The 25,536-nt window shown below is 42.5% G+C and overlaps 1 protein-coding gene across 13 annotated transcripts in view; it reads left to right on the forward strand.

Annotated features, from left to right (window-relative positions):
• GLRA2 (glycine receptor alpha 2) overlaps nucleotides 1-25,536 on the forward strand; it is a 114,529-nt gene that overhangs the window by 76,042 nt on the left and 12,951 nt on the right. For 9 of the 13 annotated variants that reach the window (XM_083734447.1, XM_083734443.1, XM_083734438.1 and 6 more), the window contains 2 exons: nucleotides 15,966-16,115; nucleotides 16,921-17,040. The exons of 1 other annotated variant lie outside the window; for it this stretch is intronic. In XM_083734447.1, the coding sequence (XP_083590573.1) occupies nucleotides 15,966-16,115; nucleotides 16,921-17,040 (270 nt within the window). The remainder of the gene's footprint in view (nucleotides 1-15,965; nucleotides 16,116-16,920; nucleotides 17,041-25,536) is intronic. 3 more of the 13 variants (XM_083734444.1, XM_083734449.1, XM_083734448.1) reach the window with 1 other exon arrangement.

Here is a 25,536-nt window from a genome sequence, read left to right on the forward strand (position 1 = left end):
TCAGAACCATGTGGACATGTAAAAGGGAAACGGATCATTCCCTCAACACTCAATTTAGTCAACCATGACAGCTTCAGAAGAATAGTCATTTTGGTCCATAGAAGCAAAAGAACATAAGGAAACCAACATAAGGAATTTTGTGACCTGTTTTCATAGGCTCACATGCATTATTTGTCTCCGTCATGAACCTGGGGTATATGGGGTGTTGGGGGAGGAACACACCATGCTCCTTCTCAGGTAGTTTGTCCAACTTTGGTCCCTACCCTGCACTCAGCTCTCACTTGTGGCTCCTGGAGGCTGTTAGCATATGACAGCAGCCACACCCTGGAAATGGCTTCAACTGGCCAGCTAAACCAGGTGAGGGTAGAACTTCCCCTGCATGTGAAGACAGGCTCCAGGGGATTCGGCGGATGAGACCACTGGGTCAAGAAGGTTGTTTCTGCATGTGCTGCAGGGGGAAGTGAGGGGCAAATGGGGCTTGTCAACCTGGGAAGGTAGGCCATCTAGGAGAAGATAAGCTCTGATCCTAAATCTCTGCTGCCTTGCACCTTGGAAGAAGCAAAGGCTAAGGAGCAAACCCTGCACAAATCTAGAGTAGAGTCCCTAATCATTATTATTAGGGCTGGGTGATGTCTTGTACACCCCCTTCCAGCAACTTCTGTGGCCAAGCTGGCACCAAACATATTGTTCTGCTTTCCTTTGGACCACAACAGTGAGGCTGGGGGGCGCGTTCTTGTCATCTTCAATCTGCACCTCCAGGTCCAAATAACAGCACAAAAGCAGGCATAGACATGCCCATAGTCAAGGAGCTTTAGGGTAACCACAGATTATTTTCTTCTGTAAAAGGTGGCTTTGCGTGACACAATACTCTGATATTTTAGAATAATGATTGCAAGCTGCTTCACAGTCCTTTACAGTCCAATTTTATGCATGATTTAGATACATGGCTGGAGAGCTCTGCTGAAAAATTCAAAGAAGTGTGGACTTGGAAGAACATATTGTTTTGGAAAGTTGGGTAGATTCGCTTTCAAATGTGAACTGTATTTAATTTCTCCCCTTTCCCTAATCCCTGAGCTGGTGGATACCTTCCCCCTCTCCACAGTGCTTTTTATCTGTCTGGATCTTCCCAGCTTTGGTGGCCTGATAGGTTTCTTGGCTTGCTTTTTCACCACAGCCACTGTAGATTCATGATGACAGGTAGGTAAATGTCAGTTTACACGGAAGAAATAAATTCAGCAGGTTATGTGTGAAACAGAGTTCACCAGGGAAACGAAAGCTTTGTTATATTTCTAATTACTAATGGCAGAGGAGATTATACTGACATTTCTGGCATTTTAAAAAAAGAAATCATAAGGCACAAAGGTGATTTAAAATCCTTGAAAACCCCTCTGTTTTTACCACTTCTGTACAGCAACTTGCAAGTAATCAAAACCAGGGGTCACAGTTCATTTCCTTTCAAGCACACCTCTGTTGTTTTTCAGTACCTGCTGAAGACCTTCGACAAACCTTTTAAGTGGAGTTCCCCTCGTCTCCCCCCATCTATGTATAGGATTTGAAATTGTTTTTACCTTTGAAATGGTCTTTATATATAAAATTGTTTTGTATATGTTTGGATTGCTGGTGTGTTATTGCTAAATCCCTTTGAGATGTTTCCTAGGAAAGGATCCTTAAATGGAACAAAATAAACTAACAAATAAATAATTTGCCAGCAGGGTCAGTATCATCAGTCATTTGAATATGGAACTTGGGTGGTCTGGTGCCTCTCAGTTTGGCAGTAAAAAGGTAGGCAGCCAAAAACAAGTAGTTTTTGGATGCTCATGGTACTCCTCAGATAGGCTAAGAAGAAGAAGAAGAAAATTAAAAGATAAAAGTGTCCTTAAAAGGGGGGGTGCAACAAGGATCCATATCCAGAAGTCCTGTGAAATTCTGAAGGTTTCAGTGGAAGATACAAAACAGCAGGGACTGATGCCCATTTGGACTGGTAGGATGAAAGGCCAGGAGGTCAACAGCAGGTGGAGCCAGAACTAATGACAGGCAGAGCCAGCTAACTCTAGTTTTGTCCCCATCCTCTTCCCTGCTAAGTTCTACAAGGGAAAACATGGAAGAGGAAGCTGCTACAGGCAGTGCCATTCTCTTGATGATAGTAAGAAAGAAGTCATGCAGGTGGGGTTGACTGAGGGCAGAGTAAGGTTAGTGGACCAGCCTCCACTCAAATGGAAGGAAAATGGTTGTGAAGGGGGATTGGGCCATTTAAGGTCTTAACAGCTTATAGGCATGGATGTGAGGCTAAAAAGAAGGGGGAAAGGGCTCTCTCTGAACTCTGTGGGGAGATTTTAGGTGGGAGGAAAGGGGGGGAATGAAATCCTTCACCTTTTCCCATCTCCAGAGCCCCCCCCCACAGAGAGAGACAGAGAAAGAGAAAGAGAGAGAACATATAACAATAAAACAATTAGCATGTTACAGCTCCCACAGTTTCAGGAGGAAGGAAAGATGCCCTTGTTCTTTCTCTTTCCCATCCCAATGTCTTTAAAGTATGTGACATCTTTGGCAACCTCAGTGTCAAACAGAGTGATTTGAGAATCACAGCTTCCCTTTGATGACTTACTAAAGTGCCAGGAGTGAAGAGTAAATGGCAGCCATTAAATATCTTGCCCAAATATTGATGTCTTACATAATTGGAAAGCAAATATGAATACATCACAGGCTCATGGTTTATCAGAGCCCTAAAGTAAATGGTTTTAAAACCTTGTTTCCACAGTATTTTAATACATTGGGGGGGGCCTGTATACACAAACACAAACACAAAACAACAATGGTTGACAACAAAGGAACAAAACATACAAAGTAAGACGTAAATATATTCATGAATATATTGAGTGTCATATCAGTAACTGCAGGACCAGACTGCATGTCTTACAGTTCATGATGTTGTTGCTGTTGTTTTCTTTTGAAACTGTTGTTCTTGTTTGGATATTGAAAGAAAAACAGAGGTTTTTCAGAGGATATAAGATGTTATTCTATGAGATAGTTCCAGGAAATTCCACATGACTGGATCACAGCAGCCCTGTCATCTCACCTCACAATACAGCATCCGGTATATATAAAATATGATCCTAAAAGTCAGGAATCTTCTAGAGCTGCATTTATCCTGCAGACAGAAGCAGAAATTGCATGCTCTCCCTGTATGCTTAGAAGCACCTCAAGATGCTCAAGAGACCCCTTTGATCAGGGTTTCTAGAAAAAGGGGTGCCATAAATCACCCTTGTTCTCTTAGAATGGCAATGGCACCCACCTGAGAGGTGCTGAAACTGAGTTTAGCTGAGTTCCAGCTGAAACCCCCCTGCTTTTTCACCCTGAGGGCCACAATCTGAAAAGGGCAGCCTGCTGAGAGCTGCAGGCCAATGATGGACAGAGTGAGAGGCAAAACTATACTTCTGTAAGACATCCCAGCCAAACAAAAACCAAAGGTTTCCATACACACAGAGGCAGGTGGGCCAGAGTTTACTCACTTGAGGCCTGATGGCTGAACAGAGAGTTGTGGATGAGCACACTCAGGTCTTGAGCCTGAGGTTCCCCAATCTTTATTTAGTCTTCCCAATCATTGCAGGTAAGGGCACATATTGTTAACATTTACTGAAAGCAATAGAAGGCAGTATATGCAAATCATTTAATTCTTCTGCTGTATTCAGTGAGCTAACAGTTTCTACCTACAAGTGGACGCAGAAACAGAGAAGTTGTTGTGTTTCTTCCAAGTTACCTCAAAATTTCTTCACAAAACACTGCTGCATTATGCTTGACAAATACTTTGCCTTTTCAGAATCCAGCAAATATGAGGCTAGCTTATTTTGAATACAAACGTCTTTTGGATGACTCAAGTTTCCAAAAGAAGGTATTTCTGAAGTGTGCAGAAAATGCTTTAGATATGCATGCAGTTGCTAAGGCAATAGGAGGGTCAGGTGTTTGCATGTAGCTGCTCATGGGCTTCAAGGCATTGTTTAAACTTAATCTTGGCCAAGTTTCAAAGCTATGCAGCGCTGAGATGTATGACCAGCATCAACAGGCAGCATAGTCAGGCACCAGCTGGGGGTCCACTGCTAAGCAGAAGCCTTTGAAACAAACGCTGATGCTTCTCCTGTTTCCCAGGTATTCCCTTCCCACCCTCCTTTCTTCCTTTGACTTGCCAGAGTTGACAGGGTGGGTCTGAGTCTGTCACCCAGAAGTGGTCCTTGACACAGCCCTGGTGAGGCCCCCTTGCTCTCCAGCTTCCCAACGCAGTGGGCTGCTGGTGTTTCCCAAGAGGAGAGGGGTGAGGGGAAGGGAACTCAGAACTGTGAGGAGCAGCAAGAGCATGAGATTGGCTTTGCCATGATGCACAGTGCTAAGCTCCCCATCCTTCACCCCTACTGTCTCCCTATCAATGAGCACCAGTTAGAAACCAGGCTTCCTATATTTCTCCTCCAGCTTTCTGGAATTCCAATTGGCACCCAACTATATCCAAACAAATACAATAAATAAATCTCATTGATCTCGGGAACATGAAATTTGATTGTGACATCTTAAGAGGTGTCTAGAGGTATAGAGAAGAGACAAAGAAACAAAGAACTTCCCAGGGTTTTGTGTGTGTGTATTTTTCTTAGTTTTCTTTGGTAGGTCTCCTTCTTGACAATGGGAGAGAGACTCTCAGAGCTTAAGGAGGTGGGGTGTCCCATGAATACATAGTGTACATAGAGTCTGTAAGCTACTGATCTGAATGTTTCACAAATTTGAGGGTGTGGTAGATAAGATATCCAAAACCATGTATTGATTTACAAGATAAACCCTAGATTTCTAAGGCTTCGGTGGAATTTTTATTGCAAACTCATCCTAGCAATAAGTTGTACAACAGCGAAGGAAGAGGGGAATGTGTTGCTGCCCAAGACCAAGCAAATTCAGTATCACATTTTTTTCTTCAATGATATTTGTATGTGCATTGTGAATGCCTGTCATATATGATATCTCTGTCTATATGACACCCATTCACTTTAAATCTGCATTCTGAGAGGGAACGTTAGATGCGTTTGACCAAAAGAACTGCTGCATTTGAACTCGCTATTCTCATAGCAAAATCAGACCAATTTAAGAGGTGGAGAATTCATTGCATGTCACTTTCTGCCAATCATCAAGTATATTTGCCCTTATTTTCTCATTCTGCCAACACACGTTTCTAAATTGCAAGTTTATGCTGAGATTCATCTCTTTTAACATTAGCTTCCTTCAGTCCCATGGTAACACTTTGACTTTTTTGAAACAAGAAAAGAGAAACAAGATAGTAATAGCTGGAGGCAATGTTTCACAGCCAATAGTTGAACTAGCTAGGATATGAAGGCATTTGCCATCTAGTAATGGTCTGTGCTGCTAATTTGGAATTAGCACAACTTTTATATAATTTCTAAATGAGTTACAATTTATCCACAGTAGCAGGTGGCAGAGTGGTGGTGCTCACCTGACCTATGGCAACTGAGTTACAGCTGGCAGCTGGTTGGCGCTGTGCAAACACACCAGCAAGAGCACCAATGGTGCTCCTGCTGCTTTCACAGAACTCACCGTCCTGCTGCCTTGCCCTTCCAGCTCTACCTCCCAGTAAGCAGCAGTGATCCATCTGCCAGGAGGTCAGTTAAGTGATGATGCCCCACAACTCTCATTCCATTCCATTCCATTCCATTCAGCATTCAGTGAGTTCCACTCAAAACAAGGCGGTGACACTGTTAGCAAACACATTTCCAATTGCAAGAGTGAAGGACAGCTCTTGGAACCCTGAAAGCTAACATTCAGGCCAAGTTACACAACTGTTGTGTGCATGGCTAGCCACTCTTTTACTAAAGTCCCTTTAGATTACCCTCTTGAACATGGTGTCATTTGTTGCTAGCTTGAGCAAAGTAGTTGCATGAGGTGTGGTGGTGCACACAAAACCGAATGCACTGAGTTTTAGCAGACTGCAAAGCCACAGATTTGGCCTTTGCATCGGCATATTTAAACCCAGAGTTCTATGTGCTCCATCTCTCCCCCTGCAGACACTTCAGTTCATCAAAGCCATGCCTTCCTGTCATTGAGAGCAAGTAACTACCAAGCCCAGGAGGGGCAGATCTCAGGGACCAAAGCCCAGATAATTCTTCACAGTGATTGCATCTTGGTGTTTGATTGTTCAGTTCACTTTAAACAAGCCTGCAGAGGCATGCCAGGCTGCAGTTATGAGGAATGGTTTGTATGACAGGTTCATTGTTCTCTGTGGGCTTAATAAAAAGTGACCATCCATCCTCACAGTTACTGTTTGAACTGCCCATCCTCACCTCCTGCGGAAGCTTGTCAAACAAAAATATCACTGTGCAGGCATGGCCACAATCCATATAACAGAACCATAATCATAACACTGGGTACCATATGTTATAAATCTAGAGCAGCATTCTGCTTCATATAGGCACATAAAACTTTTATTGGGCCTCATGATTTTCCACACAGACATTACAACATTTTAGGATTTTGTTCAAGTGGAGCTGCTTTTTTCTGCCCCTCCCCCCAGTTCTTTTGTAGTCATTAGCAAAATAAACACTTGTGATAATGTGTGTGCGCATGCACACACACGCACGCACACGTATACATATATGTATACACACATTCTCTAGCTTTATTCTATATAAAAAATACATTCTATAAAAAGATGAAGGACTCCAAAGGCCAGAGGAGAGAAGAATTATTAATTTGTCATGTGATTGGACCGAGTTAAAGTCTATCATCTGGTAAGCAGCAAGTGGTCTGGGTTATCCCATGATGGTGAAATGGGTTCAAATTGTGGTACATCCCAACTTTGAGATGTTGCAGCCGACCAGCTAGCACGATCAATAAACCACTTTATTCCAAGTAAAGGGACGGTCAGTCAAAAAAGTTGCAACTCCCAGGTTGTGCATTAAGTTCTCTATGGGATTGCAGGAGAATATTGTATTACAGGAGCATACACTATTTCTGTTGTCTTAACATTTCATAAAGGAGCTGGGCAGGCACCTGATGTGGTCATCTTTCAAAGCCAAGCCATAAATAAAGCTTGATGGGTGCGCTGTAACTAACAAGTTTTCTTGACAGCCAGCAACCGAGAGAAATCCATCATAGTGAGATAAGTGCACGCACTTATTTTCACAAGGTGCGACATGAAAGGGAATCTAATAAAACTGGTCTGGCTTAAAAACAAGTCCCTGTACACCTGCATTTACAAGCCCAACTTTTTAAAAAATAAATAAATACCAGGAGTCCAAGAAGGAATTGTAGGAGGTGGGAGGTGTCTTTTCACAACATTGTTCATATGTTTCAGTGAAAGGGATATTTAAAGGAGAGAAAGGATTAATAACTCTTTATACTGCTTTGGTAGCTGTGCCCAAACCATACCACCCAAATACATTTCGCTGTGAGACTTGGACTGTTTCACTCACCTTTGGCAGACTTGCTCTGCAGATGTTCAAGAACATCACATAGGTCTTGCAGAGACACAGAGTAGCTCCAGAAAGTGTTCTGCAGAAGAGATTCAAGCACATGCCAAGAAATTTAGGTCTGCACAATTAAAATGAATCAAAGCACTCTGTCACCCTAGTGCAACAAATCCACATTTTGAATGGACTTTTTGTGGTTAGGAAATCAACGTGGGAAAGAACTGAGAAGTGTGGAATGAACAAATGGTTAACAGGATGATGTATAAATACCTCACGAGCAAATCAGGTTGAATGCTCATTGTTGTATAACCATCCCATTAAAAAATCAGAACAAATGCTCAATAGTCAAACCACAATGTGAGCTTTGTGCAAGCAAATCAATGCAAATGCTGTATAAGCAACTCATCTGGAAGAGCCTTTGGTACCTGTACACAAAACATGCCATCCAAATATCTTTGACTGTTTGACTTGCAGTGCCTACAAACTGTCACTGTTTGCAGGAAGGATTCAAGGGTAAACTAGAACTTTAGATTTGCGCATTCGCAGTGGATTAAAAGGCTGTATCATGCTAGCAAAGGGATGGAAGGTTCTCTCCAGTTCCCAATCTGAAATCTGGGGTTCATTCCAACTTTCTTTCATATGGCTTTTCAGCTCTGTGTCTGAGCAGGTGTGTGTGTTTGTTCCGGCACTTTCCATGGGAAAATCCATGTTTTTCCACTGCATCAGTTCAAACGGCATTTGCTGTTTTCGTGGATTCAGTGGTAAAATGCACTGGGCCAAAAAACAAACAAACAAAAATAATGCTTGGGCATGAAGCTTTAGAGCACTGACGTGTGCCTGGAAAGCACACTGCAAAAAGGAAGTCTGGATGAGCCCTTAGCTCTTCAGATTTCTGCAGCAATGGGGCATTTTTTCTTTCTTTTTTTAATGCTCAGGAAAATTCACTAGCATTTTAATGTGAATTTTGCCCAATAAACACATTTTGTATGCAGTGTATGCTGGAGCTGATGTGAGTTGTAGTTCAAATCATCTGGAGGGAAGAAGGTTGGAAACAGCTGAGCTAGATGAACAAGTCCAAAAGAATTCCAAAAAAGCTGATGGTGGCCCATGTGCAAAAAAAACTGTAATAGTTAACCCAACCAAAGGAGAATGGCAACTTAAGTTGACAGAATATGTACAACTTGCAGACTTAACATATAGAATAAAAGAACAAGAAGAGCATATGTTTAAAGACGATTGGAAAATGTTTATGGAATATATGGGAAATAATTGTGTATAGCTGAAAACGCTGGCAGCATTAAGACAAATTCAACAGTGTAAATAAGTTTTGATGGATGCAATAATAGAATACTGATTGGTATAGTTTTTGTAAAATATGCAGGGATTTATGATATATAAAATGAACAATGGAAAGAGAAGAAGGGAAGTAACTGATATCTTAAGGATGTAAAATGAGTATTTTAAATTGCAAAACAGAAAACGTAGTTAAAATTATATAATAAAAAACCCATAATAGTCAAAAGTGTAAGTTACATAATTCATTTAACATTTGATAGCTTTGATATTAAATGGAGAGCACTTTTGATTCAACTGATTTCAACATTTTGTTTAAAATGGTAATGTGAGTAGCTTTGTTGCAAAATTAAAGGTATAGTTTATTTTATTCAGCATTGGAAAACATAAGCAAAATGAACAAAGACATGCAGTATTTAGCAGCTGGAAATGTAAATGTTTGAATTGTCCAGTTAAGTGTTCTACGTGTGGGTTGTGTGCATGCACACAACTGCGTATACACACACAAACAGCTCCGTATTGCTTTTGCCTTTGAAAACACTGGTGAAGTTCAGAATGACTCCAACTATGCAGGTGACTGCAGTACATTAAGAAAATACATTTTCCACACTGTAGTTTCTATAGCAGTCGCAACTAAGTGAACCATTAAAAGTGATCCAGTTCACTGAACCAAATAAGAAGAACCTAAAATTAGAAAAAGTAAGCCTGAAGCTATTGGCTTAAAAAAAAAATACTCTTGAACTTTGCTGTTGATGATTAGCCAAAAAATTATTTAAAAAACCTCCTCCTGAATTCTTTTCTATCATTTGAAGCTTCTTTCAAAGCACACAGATTTCTATGACTTTCTTCAAGGCATAATTATGAAAGGAAGTATATTTGTTTATTTCTTATGACTGATAGTCTCTCCATATTAGCAATGAATAAATTAAGTCCATTGGTTAGTGACAATTGCCTTGCCGACACTGAAAACAACATCAGATTAAATGATGGAATGTGAGCAAATGAGGTATCTCCTCTTATTATGATCACTACCGATCAAGCCTTTTCTCATCCAGCTTGAAAAGGTCCTTGTCATTCTAGGTTTGGGTAGCTGAAATAGCCTCATTCTGAAAAGGGAAAAGATGGTCTTTCTTCCTCAAACCATGATTAGAGCTAGAAGAATTATGTGCAAACCCCACCTCAAGTCCTGTTTCCTTCACAGAAGTGAATGTGGAAGCTCTTTAGCAGGCTTCTTCAAACACGGCCCTCCTGATGTTTTTGGCCTACAACTCCCATGATCCATAGCTAGCAGGACCAGTGGTCAGGGATGATAGGAATTGTAGTCTCAAAACATCTGGAGGGCCGAGTTTGAGGAAGCCTGCTCTTTAGTATCTTCTGAGTGCAAATATTGGGGTACATTTTTAATAACAACAGCAATAATAATTTTATAGGGACGTGGGTGGCACTGTGGGTTAAACCACAGAGCCTAGGACTTGCCGATCAGAAGGTCGGCGGTTTGAATCCCCTTGACGGGGTGAGCTCCTGTTGCTCAGTCCCTGCTCCTGCCAACCTAGCAGCTCGAAAGCACGTCAAAGTGCAAGTAGATAAATAGGTACCGCTCCGGCGGGAAGGTAAACGGCATTTCCGTGCGCTGCTCTGGTTCTCCATAAGTAGCTTAGGCATGCTGGCCACATGACCCGGAAGCTGTACGCCGGCTCCCTCGGCCAATAAAGTGAGATGAGGGCCGCAACCCCAGAGTTGGACATGACTGGACCTAATGGTCAGGGGTCCCTTTACCTTTACCTAATAATTTTATTATTTGTACCCTGCCCATCTGACTGAGTTTCCCCAGCCACTCTGGATGGCTTCCAGCATATATAAAAACATAATAAAACATTAAACATTAAAAACTTCACTGAATAGCCCTTGCATGCTTGTTACCCCCCATGCATAAAATGAGACAGATTTATGAAACAAGATGTAAAGTGGTGGTTCGAAGGGATCCGTATGTGTGTTTGTATTAGGCGAAATGTATGACTATGGATTGTGGCACTGTTGAGTGTTGGCTTCACTATGCTACAAATTCCTTGACTCTTTTCTTTTTATGCGGATCATACCTGATATGATGACAAGGTGCTTTAACCAAAATAATAATAGTAATCCTAGCAATAAGCAACCCTGAATTCAATTTATTTCATTATTTTACAACTATGTTTGGTCAGCATGCAGTACCCCCGTAGTCTAGTACGCTAAAGACCATCTCTGTGAATAATTTCTTCCCCCCTCCGAAAGAGTTTTATATAGCCCAAATTGCAGTTTTCTTCACAAATTACACTTGAGCAAATAAGAGCACTTTTCAGTCCTTCGCCACTGGCAGACTCAAGGTAACAAGTCTGGCCTCTTTCCAAGGTAGAAGAGACCTTGATGACATTGGAGATGGAATGGGGACATTCCATTGTTTGGGGGTGGTGGACATGTTACACAAAAGCTTTTTTTTTTAGAAAAGGCAGAAGGCAAAAAAAGATCATATATTATTTTTGCCATTTAATACATTTGAGTGATTTAATATTTTGCAGATGTCAGGGCAGGTAAAAATGTTCCAGGTATCTTTGATCAAGAGCAACTGCAAGCACATTTCCTGACGGATATCACTCATAGTCATCAAAAACAAAATAATTCAGCATCCGCATGAAATATTCGGTTTGGGTTAAGAAAAAATGGCTTTGAATTGATTAATGATCATTTGACTGCATGGCAAACTATGGATTTTTTAAAAATTAATTTGTTTGTCACAGTATCCAATCCTTTCTCTAAAAGTGAGAGCCTAGATTCCTAGAGAAGAGTGACAAATGACGGAGGAGAAAATGGCTAGAGAAATCTATATCTTCCGTAGCCTGCAAGAAAAGCTATGCTTTAGACCATGGGTAGGCAAACTAAGGCGTGTTTTTACATGAGTAGAATGTGCCCTTTTATTTAAAATGCATCTCTGGGTTATTTGTGGGGCCTGCCTGGTGTTTTTACATGAGTAGAATGTGTGCTTTCATTTAAAATGCATCTCTGGGTTATTTGTGGGGCATAGGAATTCATCCCCCCCCAAAATATATATATATATATTCCGGCCCCCCACAAGGTCTGCAGGACACTGGACTGGCCCCCTGCTGAAAAAGTTTGCTGACCCCTGCTTTAGACTATCTATACCTGGGGAAAGTGTTATTCCTTTGGGATAACAAAGGCTATGTACACACCATACTTTTAAAGCACATTCAAAGCACATGGATCTCCTCCAAAGAATCATGGGAACTTTACTTTTTAATGGGTGCTGGGGGACAGCCATGTGTTTAAATATATAGTGTGCATGCAGCTAATGCCAGATTTTCTGAGCTCTGGGGGTGGGGTGGGGGGAAGCTGAGGTGAAAGATGAGAAGGGGGACATTTTGTTCATACAGATGTGCCAGGAACAATGAGCGAGCAAAGCATGGCTATTCCACAATAGTGAATCATCCAGTGACCTCTCATTGCATGGTTTTATGTGGATTACAGTTCAAGTTAGGCAATCTAGAAACCTTTGGGATTCCCTAATTTAGTCAATTAAACCAGATCTAGTCCACTTCTTTTGGTCAGTGTGGCAAGATCCACCCCTCCAAGTAGTCTAAGTCAGCATAAGGGCAGATTGAAGTAAAGCACCTTCCCTTGTTCCTTCTCAGTACAGGAAGTCCGCAGGCAGTCTTATACGGACTCCTATTTCCTGTGGCTTTATTACTGAGCACTTCGTGGTTATTCATAGAGTACTGACAGTATCATGCTGACTCTTTCTTATCCTGGCCCCGTGTACCTGAGTAGAATTGCAATGCTTCCATACAGTGCAAAGAGCCAGCATGGGAGAAGTGCAATTAGGAACTGGACTTCATCAGAGAGCAAAGGATTAAGCACTCATTGCCTCCCCTTGATCTGGATCAGGCACCCCTGTGCCTACATGTTGTTTACTCTAAAATAAGAATTCATATAATTATTAATGGCATCTAGTTTGGCCCAAGAAGTGTTGTGTGACAGGCTAGTGAGCCACTAACAAACACAGGCCTAAAGATCTAGCTTTGTTCCCTTAGAATCTAATGGTCAATATTGAGAATTACACTCCATAACAGATAAAGCAGACAATATATATCTTGCTGACACTCGTGGGAGGTTTGCCGATTGTTGCTATGGATGCAGGATTTTATACCTATGATTCTGTTTGTTTTTTTATTATTGCAATGCACTGAGAATAATGCTATATTTTCTTTCCACATAAATCTGTATGTGATTCTGCTTTGGGGCAGAATATCACTCTGGGGAGCTGATTTGGTTAGAAGAAATGGCCACATAGGGGGTATAGAATCATAGAAAAATAGAATTGTAGATTTGGAAGGGATCCTGAGAGTCATCTATTCCAACCCCTTGCAATGCAGGAATTTCAACTATATCATACATGACAGATGGCCATCTAGCCTCTGCTTAAAAACCTCCAAGGAAAGAGAGTCCACTACCTCTTGTGGGAGTCTGTTCCATTCTCAAACAGCTCTTACTGTCACAAAGTTCTTCCTGATGTTTAGTTGGGATCTTTTTTCTTGTTACTTGAATCCATTGGTTCGGGTTTTAACCTCCAGAACAGGAGAAACCAAGCTTGCTCCATCCTCCATGTGGCAGCCCTTTAGCTATTTGAAGATGGCTATCGTATCTCCCCTCAGTCTCTTCTTCTCCATGCTAAACATAAGCAACTTCCTCAACTATTCATCATAAGACTTGGTTTCCAGACCCTTGGTTGCCCTCCTCTGTCCATGTTCTAGTTTGTCAATATCCTTCTTAAACTGTGGTGCCCAGAACTGGACACAGTACTCCACGTGTGGTCTGACCAAGGCAGAAAAGAGGGTGACTATTTTCTTTCAAGATGTCCAAGGGATGTTTGTCCTTTCTTTTATTCTACAAATAACGTCTCTGGTGGCCTGCACTCTGCAGCCTTCTGGAGTGCCCACTCTAATAGGAAAGCCCAGCCAAGCATATTGTGGGGCTCCCAGAAAGTGAAGGTTGCAGAAGACCCAGAGATGGTTGTACAATGAAAGGGGGCACTCACTCAATCCTAAACACCCCTCACCTCCCTCATAATTAAGGAACATTTTTTTAAATGCTCAAACAAAATTATAAAATAAGTTCTCTAGAATCCTGAGAAAGAGACCAGGAGGGCAGCCTTTTCCTTATGAGCAATGATTCTCTAGAACTGTGAGGGCAAAATTCAGCACAGCACAAAATATTACAGCGTCAAAATAATCCAGCTAGTGCAGCATCTGGAAGTTTAAGTGACAGGTTGGCTAAGTGCCCTCCTGCTCTCAGTGCCTTTATTAACTCTAGGGAGGGATATTTTTTTTCAGTCAGAAATGCAGATCCTTGAGGCTTCACATCCAACAATAAGGTGACTCAGAACAACTTCCAGGTGTTCATATATTCCTTATAAGGTGGGTGGTTTTATGGAATGGAGGGCAGGGGAGCAGGGAATAGGAAGATATGCTATGAAGGCATTGCAAATATATATTTAGAAGAGCTCACAACAAATGCCAAGTACAGCTGCACTGGAGACCAAATCACATCATGCGTTTAAAACTGGAGTGGCTTCGTAACATTTTGCTCACTTACAATTAGGCAGTAACTTGTTTGAGATGGCGCTGAATGAATGAAAAAACAGAGGAAGGGGAGTGGGATGAAACTCAGGGGGTTGTTGCTGCTTATTATGAATGTGTTCCGAAACCAAGATGAAGGGCAGCCCATTTCTTGCTATTTCTGCCCTCAGGTCCTGATGGTCCTTTTTCCTAAACCCTAATGGAGGAAGTGAAACCCTTCTGGGTGCTGTTGGTCCCTCCCCCTTGTCTGTTTGTGTTCTGCTGCCATTTCTTTGTGAAAGTCTTATCATATACTGACAGTGTCCGTTGCTGCCTTTAAACCTCCTGACTCCACTTATACACATGTCTTACTGCGTGTTGATATGAAAATAAGGCTCACTGCCTTCATTAGGACTTACTCTCCAGCAGTAGCAGCTGGTGGTGTAGGACTGAGGGTTATGAGAGGTAACCTGCTCAACCCTACCTCACTAGCTACCACTGTTCCCTTGTTAGTGTGCACAGCATTGTGGCTGTAGAGTTATTCTAGATACTATGCCAAATGTAGTGGTGGACAGACAATAAAGTTCTCAACTTCAGTCTGCTGCAAAGGTGGTGATATTTCTGAATATATAAAACACAAACTCCTTCATTTGGGGAGTTTCTTTTGGTGTTTCTGTCATGACTCACTTGTTTTCATGTTCCTCAAGAGTATTGAAAAGTGCTTTCTAATTTCAGTGGATTTCCTGCAAAAATTGTAAACACACACCTGTCCAATCTTTGCTGTTCTTCTCAGCACTGTTTCTCTTCATCATATTTCCCCTCATAGTCCTCAGCCACACTGCCCTTGAATCCGAGTGGCTGTGGCAGCCAAAGTGATTTTGATAATGATGTCATGATGTTACATCTGAAGTAATGATGTCATGAACAACCTGTGGGTCATCGCAGCCAATCACACTTGAGGAGACTAAAGAAAATGGCACTGAGGAGAACAGATCAAAAGGGGTCACCATACAGTAACAAAACAGTGTGAATGTTGGGGATGTGTATGCAGGGCCGTCTTACCCATAGGGGCTAGGGGTGTGGGGCACCCAGGCACTGGGCTCTCAGGGGCGCCAGGCCAACAGTCTGGGGCCCGAGAGTTGAGTCTGGGGAAGAGCCCACCCATCATTCGGAGTGCCATGGTGGGCTCTTCTGCTGCAGGCGGCTCTGCACCACGAGTTTGGGGCAACTGAGCCAGCGAGACTCTGAGGCGGGTGGCTGGCTCCATTCTCCTGCACTCCTGGGACTGGGCAACCTGGGGGGGACACCAGGTGGATCTTTGCACCCCGGCACTGCATATGCTTAATACAGCCCTGTGTGTATGTATTCTGGCCATCTGTTTGACTGGATCAAATGTAGTACTTTTCAAAGGGAATAATAGCAAAATTAGAGAACATTCAGTGCAGTTCTAGATTATGTGACAGTTTGCAGTGCTTAGTAAAAACAGAAGACAAAGGCTCTCTGTGCAAGCCCACATTCTCTGTAGATGTTTTCTGTCTTCATCTCATGCAGATCTGTCATTCCTCATTACAAGATGCCATGATTTTTATTTCCCGTTTCCTTTGTCTTATAGGTTTCTTATGTAAAAGCTATTGACATCTGGATGGCTGTGTGTCTTCTCTTTGTGTTTGCTGCCTTGCTCGAATACGCAGCAGTGAATTTTGTGTCAAGGCAACATAAGGAATTTCTCAGGCTTCGGAGAAGGCAGAGAAGGCAAAACAAGGTACAAGACTCTATCCTCCATATAATCATGGTTTTCCCCCAAAAAATAATTGTTTGCACTCTTCTGATTTCCTCCCTTTAGCACGCAAGACACAAAATATATTTCTTTATCTCCTCAAAATTTTAGTCAGTGAAAGGAGCTGAGAATATAAAACAAGAGTTCATTGTGTTTCTATCAATGCCTGAACTGAAAACAAAAGGTTTTTCATATTTGCAAAACAAGTCCAAGTATGCTTTTCTGTAAAGAAATATTCAATATTGAAAGGGCAAACCCATGATATTTTGCAAATTTCAGGCTTGCTGTGAATATTCATGTCACTTTTAATTTGAATGTCTTCCAGGCACCAGTCTTCATTTCATTCTTTTTAGCATTGTTGTCTTTAGATTCTGCTTTAGCTGCCAATCCATCAACCAGTATTTGCATTGTAGTAGCTAAAGTGCCTTTATTATGTTGAACTGGAATTTTAGAAGTAATTTATCGCCTGGAGTCCTGACAATAGCTACTCATTCAAAGTTGATTTTCTCTTGACCTCCATATGATATTTACCACCCATCTTTCTCAACAAACAACAACAACACATACAGCATACTAATCACATTATTTCAGCTACTATTTGCTTTAGTTTGACTTTTATAGCCAATTCCAATCGATCTCCTTCTCAATTGCTTTACATTGTTCACCAGGATGCTCTTCAATAACTGTGCCATTCTTACTTTTCTTTTTGTTTTGCTTTGTTTCGTTTCATATATCATTGCACCATTTCCATTCTTGCTGCTGCTCTCTGTTCCGACCAATCTGGGAACAGGCACAGACTGTGGCTATTGGGAATGAAAGCGTCGAGTCGGTACGGCGTATGAATGGCTTGCGGATGAAAGAGTCACCAGCACACGGGATAATGAATCAGATCTGCAATCCAAGTTTGAGGGTAAAGAGAGAGAGAGAGAGAGAGAGAGAGAGAGAGAGAGAGAGAGAGAGGTTGTATGAAAATGATGTCATAAATTGGCAATTGGCAATATTTATGGCATCGTAAGTAGTAGAACTCTTATGTCAAACAGAACAGTTCTGACCATATGTAGATCTTGGTATGTTTCGACTTCTTGTACTCTGTGTTTCTGCTGCTTTCCCATTACATCTTTCATGGCAGTCCTGCTGCTTCTTTCACCATAGATTAGCACATACATGGGTAAGCTTACTTCTGCTATTATTTACAATGCACTTATACTGCTGAACTTTGAAGTTGTGACTCAGAGCCAATCTGCATGTGGCACTGATGCCATGAGTGCAACATGTGTGTCTCGTTATTTCAGTGTAAACAGAAACCTCAGTAGTAGTAGAACGGACAGGACTGGGCCCAGACAAGGGAAGGGGATTTGACTCTTCCCCTCATCCTGTGACCTTATTAAGCCCCATCACCTGCTATTATTCCCCGGAAGCAAAGCCTCCATCTATGCCAATGGAGGCTTTCCTCTTAGGGACAATACCAGCTGTGGGTAGGGCAATTTTCATCAGGATCATAGTATGGGGAGGCACGTTATCCTGCCGTGTGCCATGACAGACTCTCCAAAGTGTCCCTATTCTCCAGAAGCTGTTTCTATTTAGAGAAGCTGTCCCGGTTTCTGATTTGATTCCAGAATGTCCCTTTTTTCCTTAGGACATCCCTATTTTCATTGGATAAATGTTGGAGGGCATGGAGTTATCCAACCCACAAGCTGTCTGATCCTGTATAGGGAAGGATTTTTTTTAATGCTTATTGTTTTATTATGTTTTTATATATGTTGGAAGCTGCCCAGAGTGGCTGGGGCAACCTAGTAAGCTGGAAGAGGTATAAATAATAAAATTATCATTATGGACTGGGATGTCCCTAGTTTCATTGGAGGGTATGCCATGATCCTGCTTGCTCCTCTCCTTGCCATGGCTGCTAATTACACTGGACAACTCAGACATGTTCACTGCAATTAGTGTCGTGTTTCGTTTGGCAAACAAGAAAGCGGGGTCACCTGTGAAGAATGCTATTGTGACAAGTATCCTACCTCTCGTCAAAATGCATTTTCAGAACCCAGTTGTGTGAACAGAACAGAAACAACCCTACCTGCACGTTTAGGACATTGTATTTAAAATGTTGCTGATAGTTGCTGAGCATGGCCTAGTCTCAAAACAGAAGAGCTCTGTTGAATCAGATCAAAGGCCCAACTTTTTGGAGTAGCCAAGCAGATACCTCCAGGAATCTTACAAGTAGAGTTTGAAGGCAACAGCACCTCTCACAGCGCTGCCACACAGTGTTCAGTGAACAAGGAGCCCCTGAGCAAGGAAATTTCAAAAAGCCCAGTTATTAAATAGTAGCCTTTGATACTCTGATCTTCCATGACTTTCTGTAATCCCCTTTGAAAGCTATCTATGCTCGTAGCCATCATTGGTACATCTTGTGGCAGTGATACCCATAAAATAATTGGATATTTTGTAAAGAAGCACTTTCTCTTGTACTGCCAATTAGTTTCATCAGATTAGCTTACATTCTCGTGTTATGCAATATGTGGGGGGGGGGACCCTCTACCCACTGTCTCCACTTAGTTGTGCTATTTCACATTTATAACGCTATTGCAACCTTCCATGTACAGAATCTGTTCCAATCCCTTCATCATTTTTGTTGCCCTTTTGTGCATCTTCTCCAGTTCTACAATTTCCTTCATGAGCTAGAGCAACCAAAACTGTATCTAGCATCACTGTCACATCCAGAATATTTAATTTGCATTGGGAATTTGCATGAAGAAATGCTGTCTCATTTATGAGGACAAAAATCACTTTGAAATCATATATATTCTCCAACCCTCTTCTTTATTTAGAAGAACATTCTCAACCATAGGAAGAGAAGAAAGAATACTGTGCTGAACTTAGGGAAGCAGACTAGCTTTGAGGAAGGCCATGGTCTAGATATAAATCACATGATTTGCATGCAAAAGGTCCTCAATACAATTCCTCATCTCCAGTTTCTTTAAAAAAAATAAAGACTTTTTTTAAAAAAATCCAGGTATACCAACACTCTTACAATAAAAAAGAACTTTCTTGAACTTCCCCCTACTTCTGGATTTTTTTACATCTCTGCCAAGGCTGGTGCTAAGTAACAAGAATAATTTTTGAAACTAGGGTAATTTTGCATTATAAGGGAAGTATCTGCCTTTGTGATCAAAGCAAGAAGCACTGTGCATGCTGCAAAGTCTTTATTCTGTTGTCCCTGAATAATTCAAGAAGCTATTGTCTCATGTGGCAAGTCAAGCAGGATATTTCCCAAAAGGCTGGCAACAGCAAAAGCCGACCTCTGTATTAGGGTTGACAACGCTGATTCTGTTGTTAGCACTGATGTTACATTAATACTGGTGGGATCAAGAAAACTGGAGCTCAGGGGGACGTGTTAATTGCTTTGCATATTTATGCCGCAATAACCTGAGCAGATGCACCTGCAGACAGAACAAGGTGCTTCAATCTACATCTACTGTACATCAATACCCAGAAGTCCAGTTACTTCCTCTATATTATAAAGATGACCCTGTGATTTGCTTCCCCCCGCCCCAGCAGACCAGTCTAAAAGAAGTATCTTGCCCCCTGAAAACAGCTGTACAACTGGAATGATCTGGTGTATCTTGCTACTCTGAATATCATTAGTCATGCATCAGCCAAAATATAGGGAGGAAATGGGATCCTGGATTTAGGATTCTTTGGGGGCATGACCCTTACCATATTGGAAAACAGGGAGCATGCTTAAAATGTGGGCCTCCAAGCCACTCTCTCTGGCCTTTGAGATTCTCCCTGGACCATGCTATCTCTGTAGACCACACTTCTCACTGACTGTCCTGTGCCCCCTTCAAATGCTTTTGCTTGGCTGGAATGCATTATTGCCCTGTGCTCATGCCTCTTGCTTGCCTAGCTGAATGAAGGAGAGGGGATGAGTGTGCAGACTAAATTCTTGCAAGGCTGACTTCAGTCTCGTCTGTTGCTCCACATACTTTTGCTTCTGGACACACCCCTTTATTTGCATCTGACCCTCCCCCGCTTCCCCAGAAGGTCGACCAAATGAATGCTGTTTGAGGGCTGGAAAAGGTTCCATAGCCTCCAACATTTCTCTGATGAGAATAGGGACGTCCTAAAGAAAAGCAGGGCATTCTGGGATCCAATCAAAAACTGGGACGGCTTCTGTAAATCCAGGACCCTCCCTGGAAAATAGGGACACTTGGAGGGCTTGAGGTTCCCTGCTGCTGATCTCAAAGCAAATGAAAAGTCAAATGTTTTACAAGAGTAGTGTGGATCTGTGTCTCATTATCATATACATGGGGAAGGATGAAAATACATTTACATACATGTTACTTAGGAAAGAGCTTGCTAGTTCACTCTCATTTAGCTCCCCTACCCTGGATGTCTGAAGTGGCCTGCCAAGAAATTCAAGCAGTCACCACTCCTCAGAAAATCCTTGTCATTATCAGCTGCTTCTTCCTTACACCTCTGTGCTGCATGATTCAAATCAGAAGTGGCAGGAAAGAAAGAGAAAAGGGGGATTTGCGTCTCACTCTGTGATACCTGCAGCCATTTCAAGAAGTGCAGATGAGTTTCGGTGCTTTCAGAAATACGTACAGTCAGAGGGCTCATGTGTGAAACACTTTTATGCATCACAGTGTGGAGGGGCGGAAATCTTTTGCAACTGTGGAAGCATATCTCAGGAACTAGCTGGAGAAGCAGCAATGGCCTGCTTCTAGCTTAGGGAATGTTGTAGTAAACATTTGGGCATCTAATATGAACAGGGTACAGAGAGAGAGAGAGAGAGAGAGAGAGAGAGAGAGAGAGAGGGAGGGAGGGAGGGAGGGAGGGAGGGAGGGTCTGCATACATACACATGCTACATTCAATGCACATTCTTCCCCTCAAAGAATTCTGGGCAATGTAGTTTACCCCTCACAGAATTGCAATTCCCAGCCACCCTTCACAAACTACAGTGCCAGAATTCTTTCAGAGAGAAAATGTGCTTTAAACATATAGCGTGTATGTGGCCTTAGTGTTTTTGTGTGTGTGCTTTGAAATGTGCTTTGAATGTGCTTTAAAGGTATGGTGTGTACACAGCCTAGTGTTTCAGCCATATTGCTGTGGCTAAGGCGTGAGCGACGTGTGTTTGTAAAGCATATATTCCATAAATGTGCATGGGTTGTTCCCTATTGCTGGCTGCTGCTTCTTTGCTTCAGTGCTGGGTTGTTTCTTCCAAAATGTGAACTTACCTCATGGACAACTCAGTTGGTTAGAGCATGGTGCTGATATCACCAAGGTTGCAGATTCAGTCCCCCATAAGATACAGCTGCATATTCCTGCATTGCAGGGTGCTGGACCAGATGATCCTCAGGGTCCCTTCCAACTCTATGATTCTATGAAAAAAAATATGAAATCAGTGCCTTGAGATTTCTGGATGGGCCTTTGCCAGACAGAGACAGATGATTGTCCCTTCTCTTGCCTTGTCCCTTCCAGCCTCCCCAACCCAATCTGATAACGTGCTGCATTATTACCACATCTCAGTCATATCAGGAACGGAGGCAACAAAAGGCTGGGGTTATTTGTAAAGGCATAGCTTTATTACTTAATTTTGACTGAAATGAAACACTCATATCTTGTCAGTAAAAAAATATATATAAATAAATAAAATACTCCTTTCCCCAGGCTGGATTTGCCTTGAAAAATATTCAGTGCTTCTGTCCCCAGTGGAAATGTTTTATACTTCCTCAGATCCTTGCGTATAGCACTTTGTGGTAAAATGTGCCCTGTTTGTTTTATGTAACATTCCGCATCATGTGAATAATGGAAGTGCTCAAGGAAAACCCTTTTCGCTGGGCTATTTTTAGCCCTCACAATGCAAGCTCAAGCACATGGGTTTCATTGTGAGAAAGACAGCCTTAATATGAATGGCTTTATGATTCCCACTGCCATTAGCATCTAATTTGCTTCAGGCAACCAATAGAAGTTGGTTGGTTATACTGAAGATCAACACTTCTTCAGGGCAGACCTGTTAGCGGTTGACTGTGTCACAGCGGTGTGGACATTTGGCACCCTTTAAACACACCCACAGGGATGTGGCCTAAGACTTGCCGATCAGAAGGTCGGCGGTTCGAATCCCCGCAACGGGGTGAGCTCCCGTTGCTTGGTCCCTGGTCCTGCCAACCTAGCAGTTTGAAAGCACATCAAAGTGCAAGTAGATAAATAGGTACCGCTCTGGCGGGAAGGTAAATAGTGTTTCCATGCACTGCTCTGCTTTGCCAGAAGCGGTTTAGTCATGCTGGCCATATTACCCGGAAGCTGTACGCTGGCTCCCTCAGCCAATAAAGCAAGATGAGTGCCGCAACCCCAGAGTCGGTCACTACTGGACCTAATGGTCAGGGGTCCCTTTACCTTTACTTAAACACACCCACAGAGCAATCCTAACTATAGAAAGCTGGTGTAATGTACACCCGTGTAAGTCATGGCAGCTTAAGTTACTCCTGTTCCAAATTCCATTCAGGAAGAATTTGACTTACACCACCCTTTCTGCTGGCTGGTTTTCACCAGGCTGTTAGGTCATGTGTCCAAGCTAGAAGGGGTTTGGACAGTCTCTCCCTGCCCCGTATTGCACTGGATTTAGGGCTGTGCAGGTGGTTTCCCCACACAGGACACCAAGCCAAGAGGGTGCAACATTGAAAAGATCTGTAACTGGGAAGATCCAATTGGGAGCGCCAAATTTTGGGCTCATTCAGGGCGCCATATTACCAAAGATTACCCCTGCTTGCACCTCATAAGTTCCATGGACTTAAGCTGAACTGCAGCGAGGAACTGACACTGTCTCAGCAACAGCTGAGCCAGGAAAGCCCAAGATCCTCAGAATCCAAACTCTCATCCCAGTGTATCAGTATAATTCAGGGACACAAGGAAACTTCAGCCCACTCTTGGAGCTTTCCTGTGGTTCAGTAAAAAAGAATGCCTCTAACGTCCACAAACCCCTGTATGCTACATTGCATTGTCATTTCTTATAATGCTGAGTTGAATGTTACCTACTGAGAACTTTTGGCTCAAATTTTAGATGGCAGGAAGTAGGTGCAAGGGGGGTAAGATGCAGACTTCAGGACTGGTGGCCATTGATAGCCTTATCCAGTGTGTAGAAGACGTGACTTTTGACATCAAACCTGTTTGCAATAAATTAATGACCAGTTATCACAGAATTTTTCTTTTTTTTAAGGGGAAATACTGTGGAAATCTTGAGCAACAGGAACCCTAGGAAACTCGGGCCTAGTTCTCACTGGGGTTGTGCCACTTCAGAATGTGTGTGGGTGGCACAGTGACTCACATGATCGAACGTTACTCAATAAGAAAATCCCTCCAAACTAAATGTCAATGTTTCTGGTTGGAGAATTATTCACTCAAGTCTGTTCTTATCTGTACTCCAGAGTGGCAATGTCCAGATAACTCATTGAGAAATCAGCCTTAAGAAAAGTAATCCAAACCAAGTAATCTACTCAGCATATTAACTGTTGCACGATTGGACAAAGATTTATTTAAAGGGATAAGTAACAGATAATTTTGTTTTGGACACAAAATCATTACAGGAGGAAAGAGGGTGATTCATGGGCTGTAACAGGCAGCCACAGAATGCCAAAGGCAGAGTTTTGTGGTTTATTTGCATCTATCCGTTTGGGATCAAATCTGTATTCCTTAGCCAAGAGTAGACTGCTAGAGAGCCTGGGAGGTTTTTTTTGTCGTTTCTTTTTTTCTTTTTCTTTTTAACCTTATAACTTTGTGCAAGAGGCCAAGTGATACTCATCACCAGGTAAGGAAAGGGCTGTACTTCAGTTCACTGGGTTTGACGTACAATTTGCTCATAAACAGCAGGGAACACACCGCAACTGTACTTTGCCATTTCCCAAATGATGAAAAGAGCCCACCTGCTGGGTGCAAATACTCCCATTCTTTTCTGTGCCTGGAGAAAGAGAATAAATTGAAAATAGGACATGAACAGCTGGAAAAGAACCAGAAAACAAAGCACACTTTTATTTTTAAGGCCACAGGAGCACAGTTTAAAAGCACCTTCCAAAATTAAACTGCACGCACATGTAGGTTTTTTTGTTTTTGTTTTTTTAATGGAAATGTATATCAAGAAGAATCCTCTTTTCTTTTTTCCCCATATTTATTTTTACAGTTCCTAATACTTGATTTGGGCCTTGTCTTTAAAACATGAATGCTGTTGCAAAGCATCTGTTTCTGTAGGAGACCCTGTGATACAGATTTCCTAATTTCTGTCTGCACTTCTTAATACAAGCATGGGGAACCTCAGACCCAAAGGTCTAATGTGACTCTCCTGGTCTCTCAGGCTTGCCCACGGAACTCTCCTCAGACCACACACCCTTCCCTGCCACACACCTCTCAAGTTCTACATTGCACTCCTTTTGAGTGTTTTGCCTGGCTAGAATGTATTGTGATAAGTTGGGGGGGCACCCCCCTTGTTGTTGGCATCCGTCTGTCTTGGGAGACAATGGAGGAGTGCGCCTTTGTGGATTAAGTCAAACTGTTGGAAGGTTGCATCACCTGCTGTGGCTGTACCCACCAATATGGGAGAGATGTTTCGTTGCAGTTGGGGCAGATGAAGGTGTCTGGTTGTGCAACATGGTGTTTCTCTCTGTGCTCCTCCCAGCAAGGAATCTTGTGCTGGCTTATTTAGACCAGCCTGGCTAGTTAAGAGCAAAGATGTTAACAGATCAAGCTGCTGATTGCTGGTCTTTAGTGCATCAAAGGAAGGGTCTCAGGTCTGTGAAAGATGAGTTGCCAAGGTGATGGCAAGGGAGCAGGCTGTGCTCACAGGAAAAATATGTCTCTAAAAGCCTAGCCTTGTGATATGAGATTGATGGAGAGGAGTTGTTTAGGTGAGAGGTGTGCTGCGAAGAGAAAGGAGAACAAAGACAGACTCATTTTGGCAGGCTGGCTGAAGGGAAGCTAGGAGGGATGCCTTGGATTCCAGTGCTGCACTGCTGTGGGGAAGAGGCCACCATTGAGATGGCCACACTGTAAGATCTGGACTCCCTCCCTCCAAATTCAGGTGTAAATATGTGAATAAATCAAACGAACACAGACTCCTGGAACCCCCTGGAATATTGCTACCACTCTGCAGAGATTGGGGGTGGTGTCCAACCTGTGTAACAGTATCTTGGAACTCTGATAATGCTTCTTGCTTGCCTAGATGGGAAGGATAGAAAGGGAGGTGTGAGCAAATTAAAATGTGTTGCTCCACCCACTTTTGCTTCTGGCTCCTCCCACTTCTGGTATGTGGACCCTGGAAGGCTGCCTAGAAGGAAATCCTCAGGCTGAAAAGGACCCTTCACTTAATGGATTAAGCCAGGATGTGATGGGAGTCCTGTTTCTCAGACTCTCCAGCAG

The sequence above is a fragment of the Podarcis gaigeae genome (assembly GCF_964106915.1).
Source record: "Podarcis gaigeae genome assembly, chromosome: 4".
NCBI lineage: Eukaryota > Metazoa > Chordata > Lepidosauria > Squamata > Lacertidae > Podarcis > Podarcis gaigeae.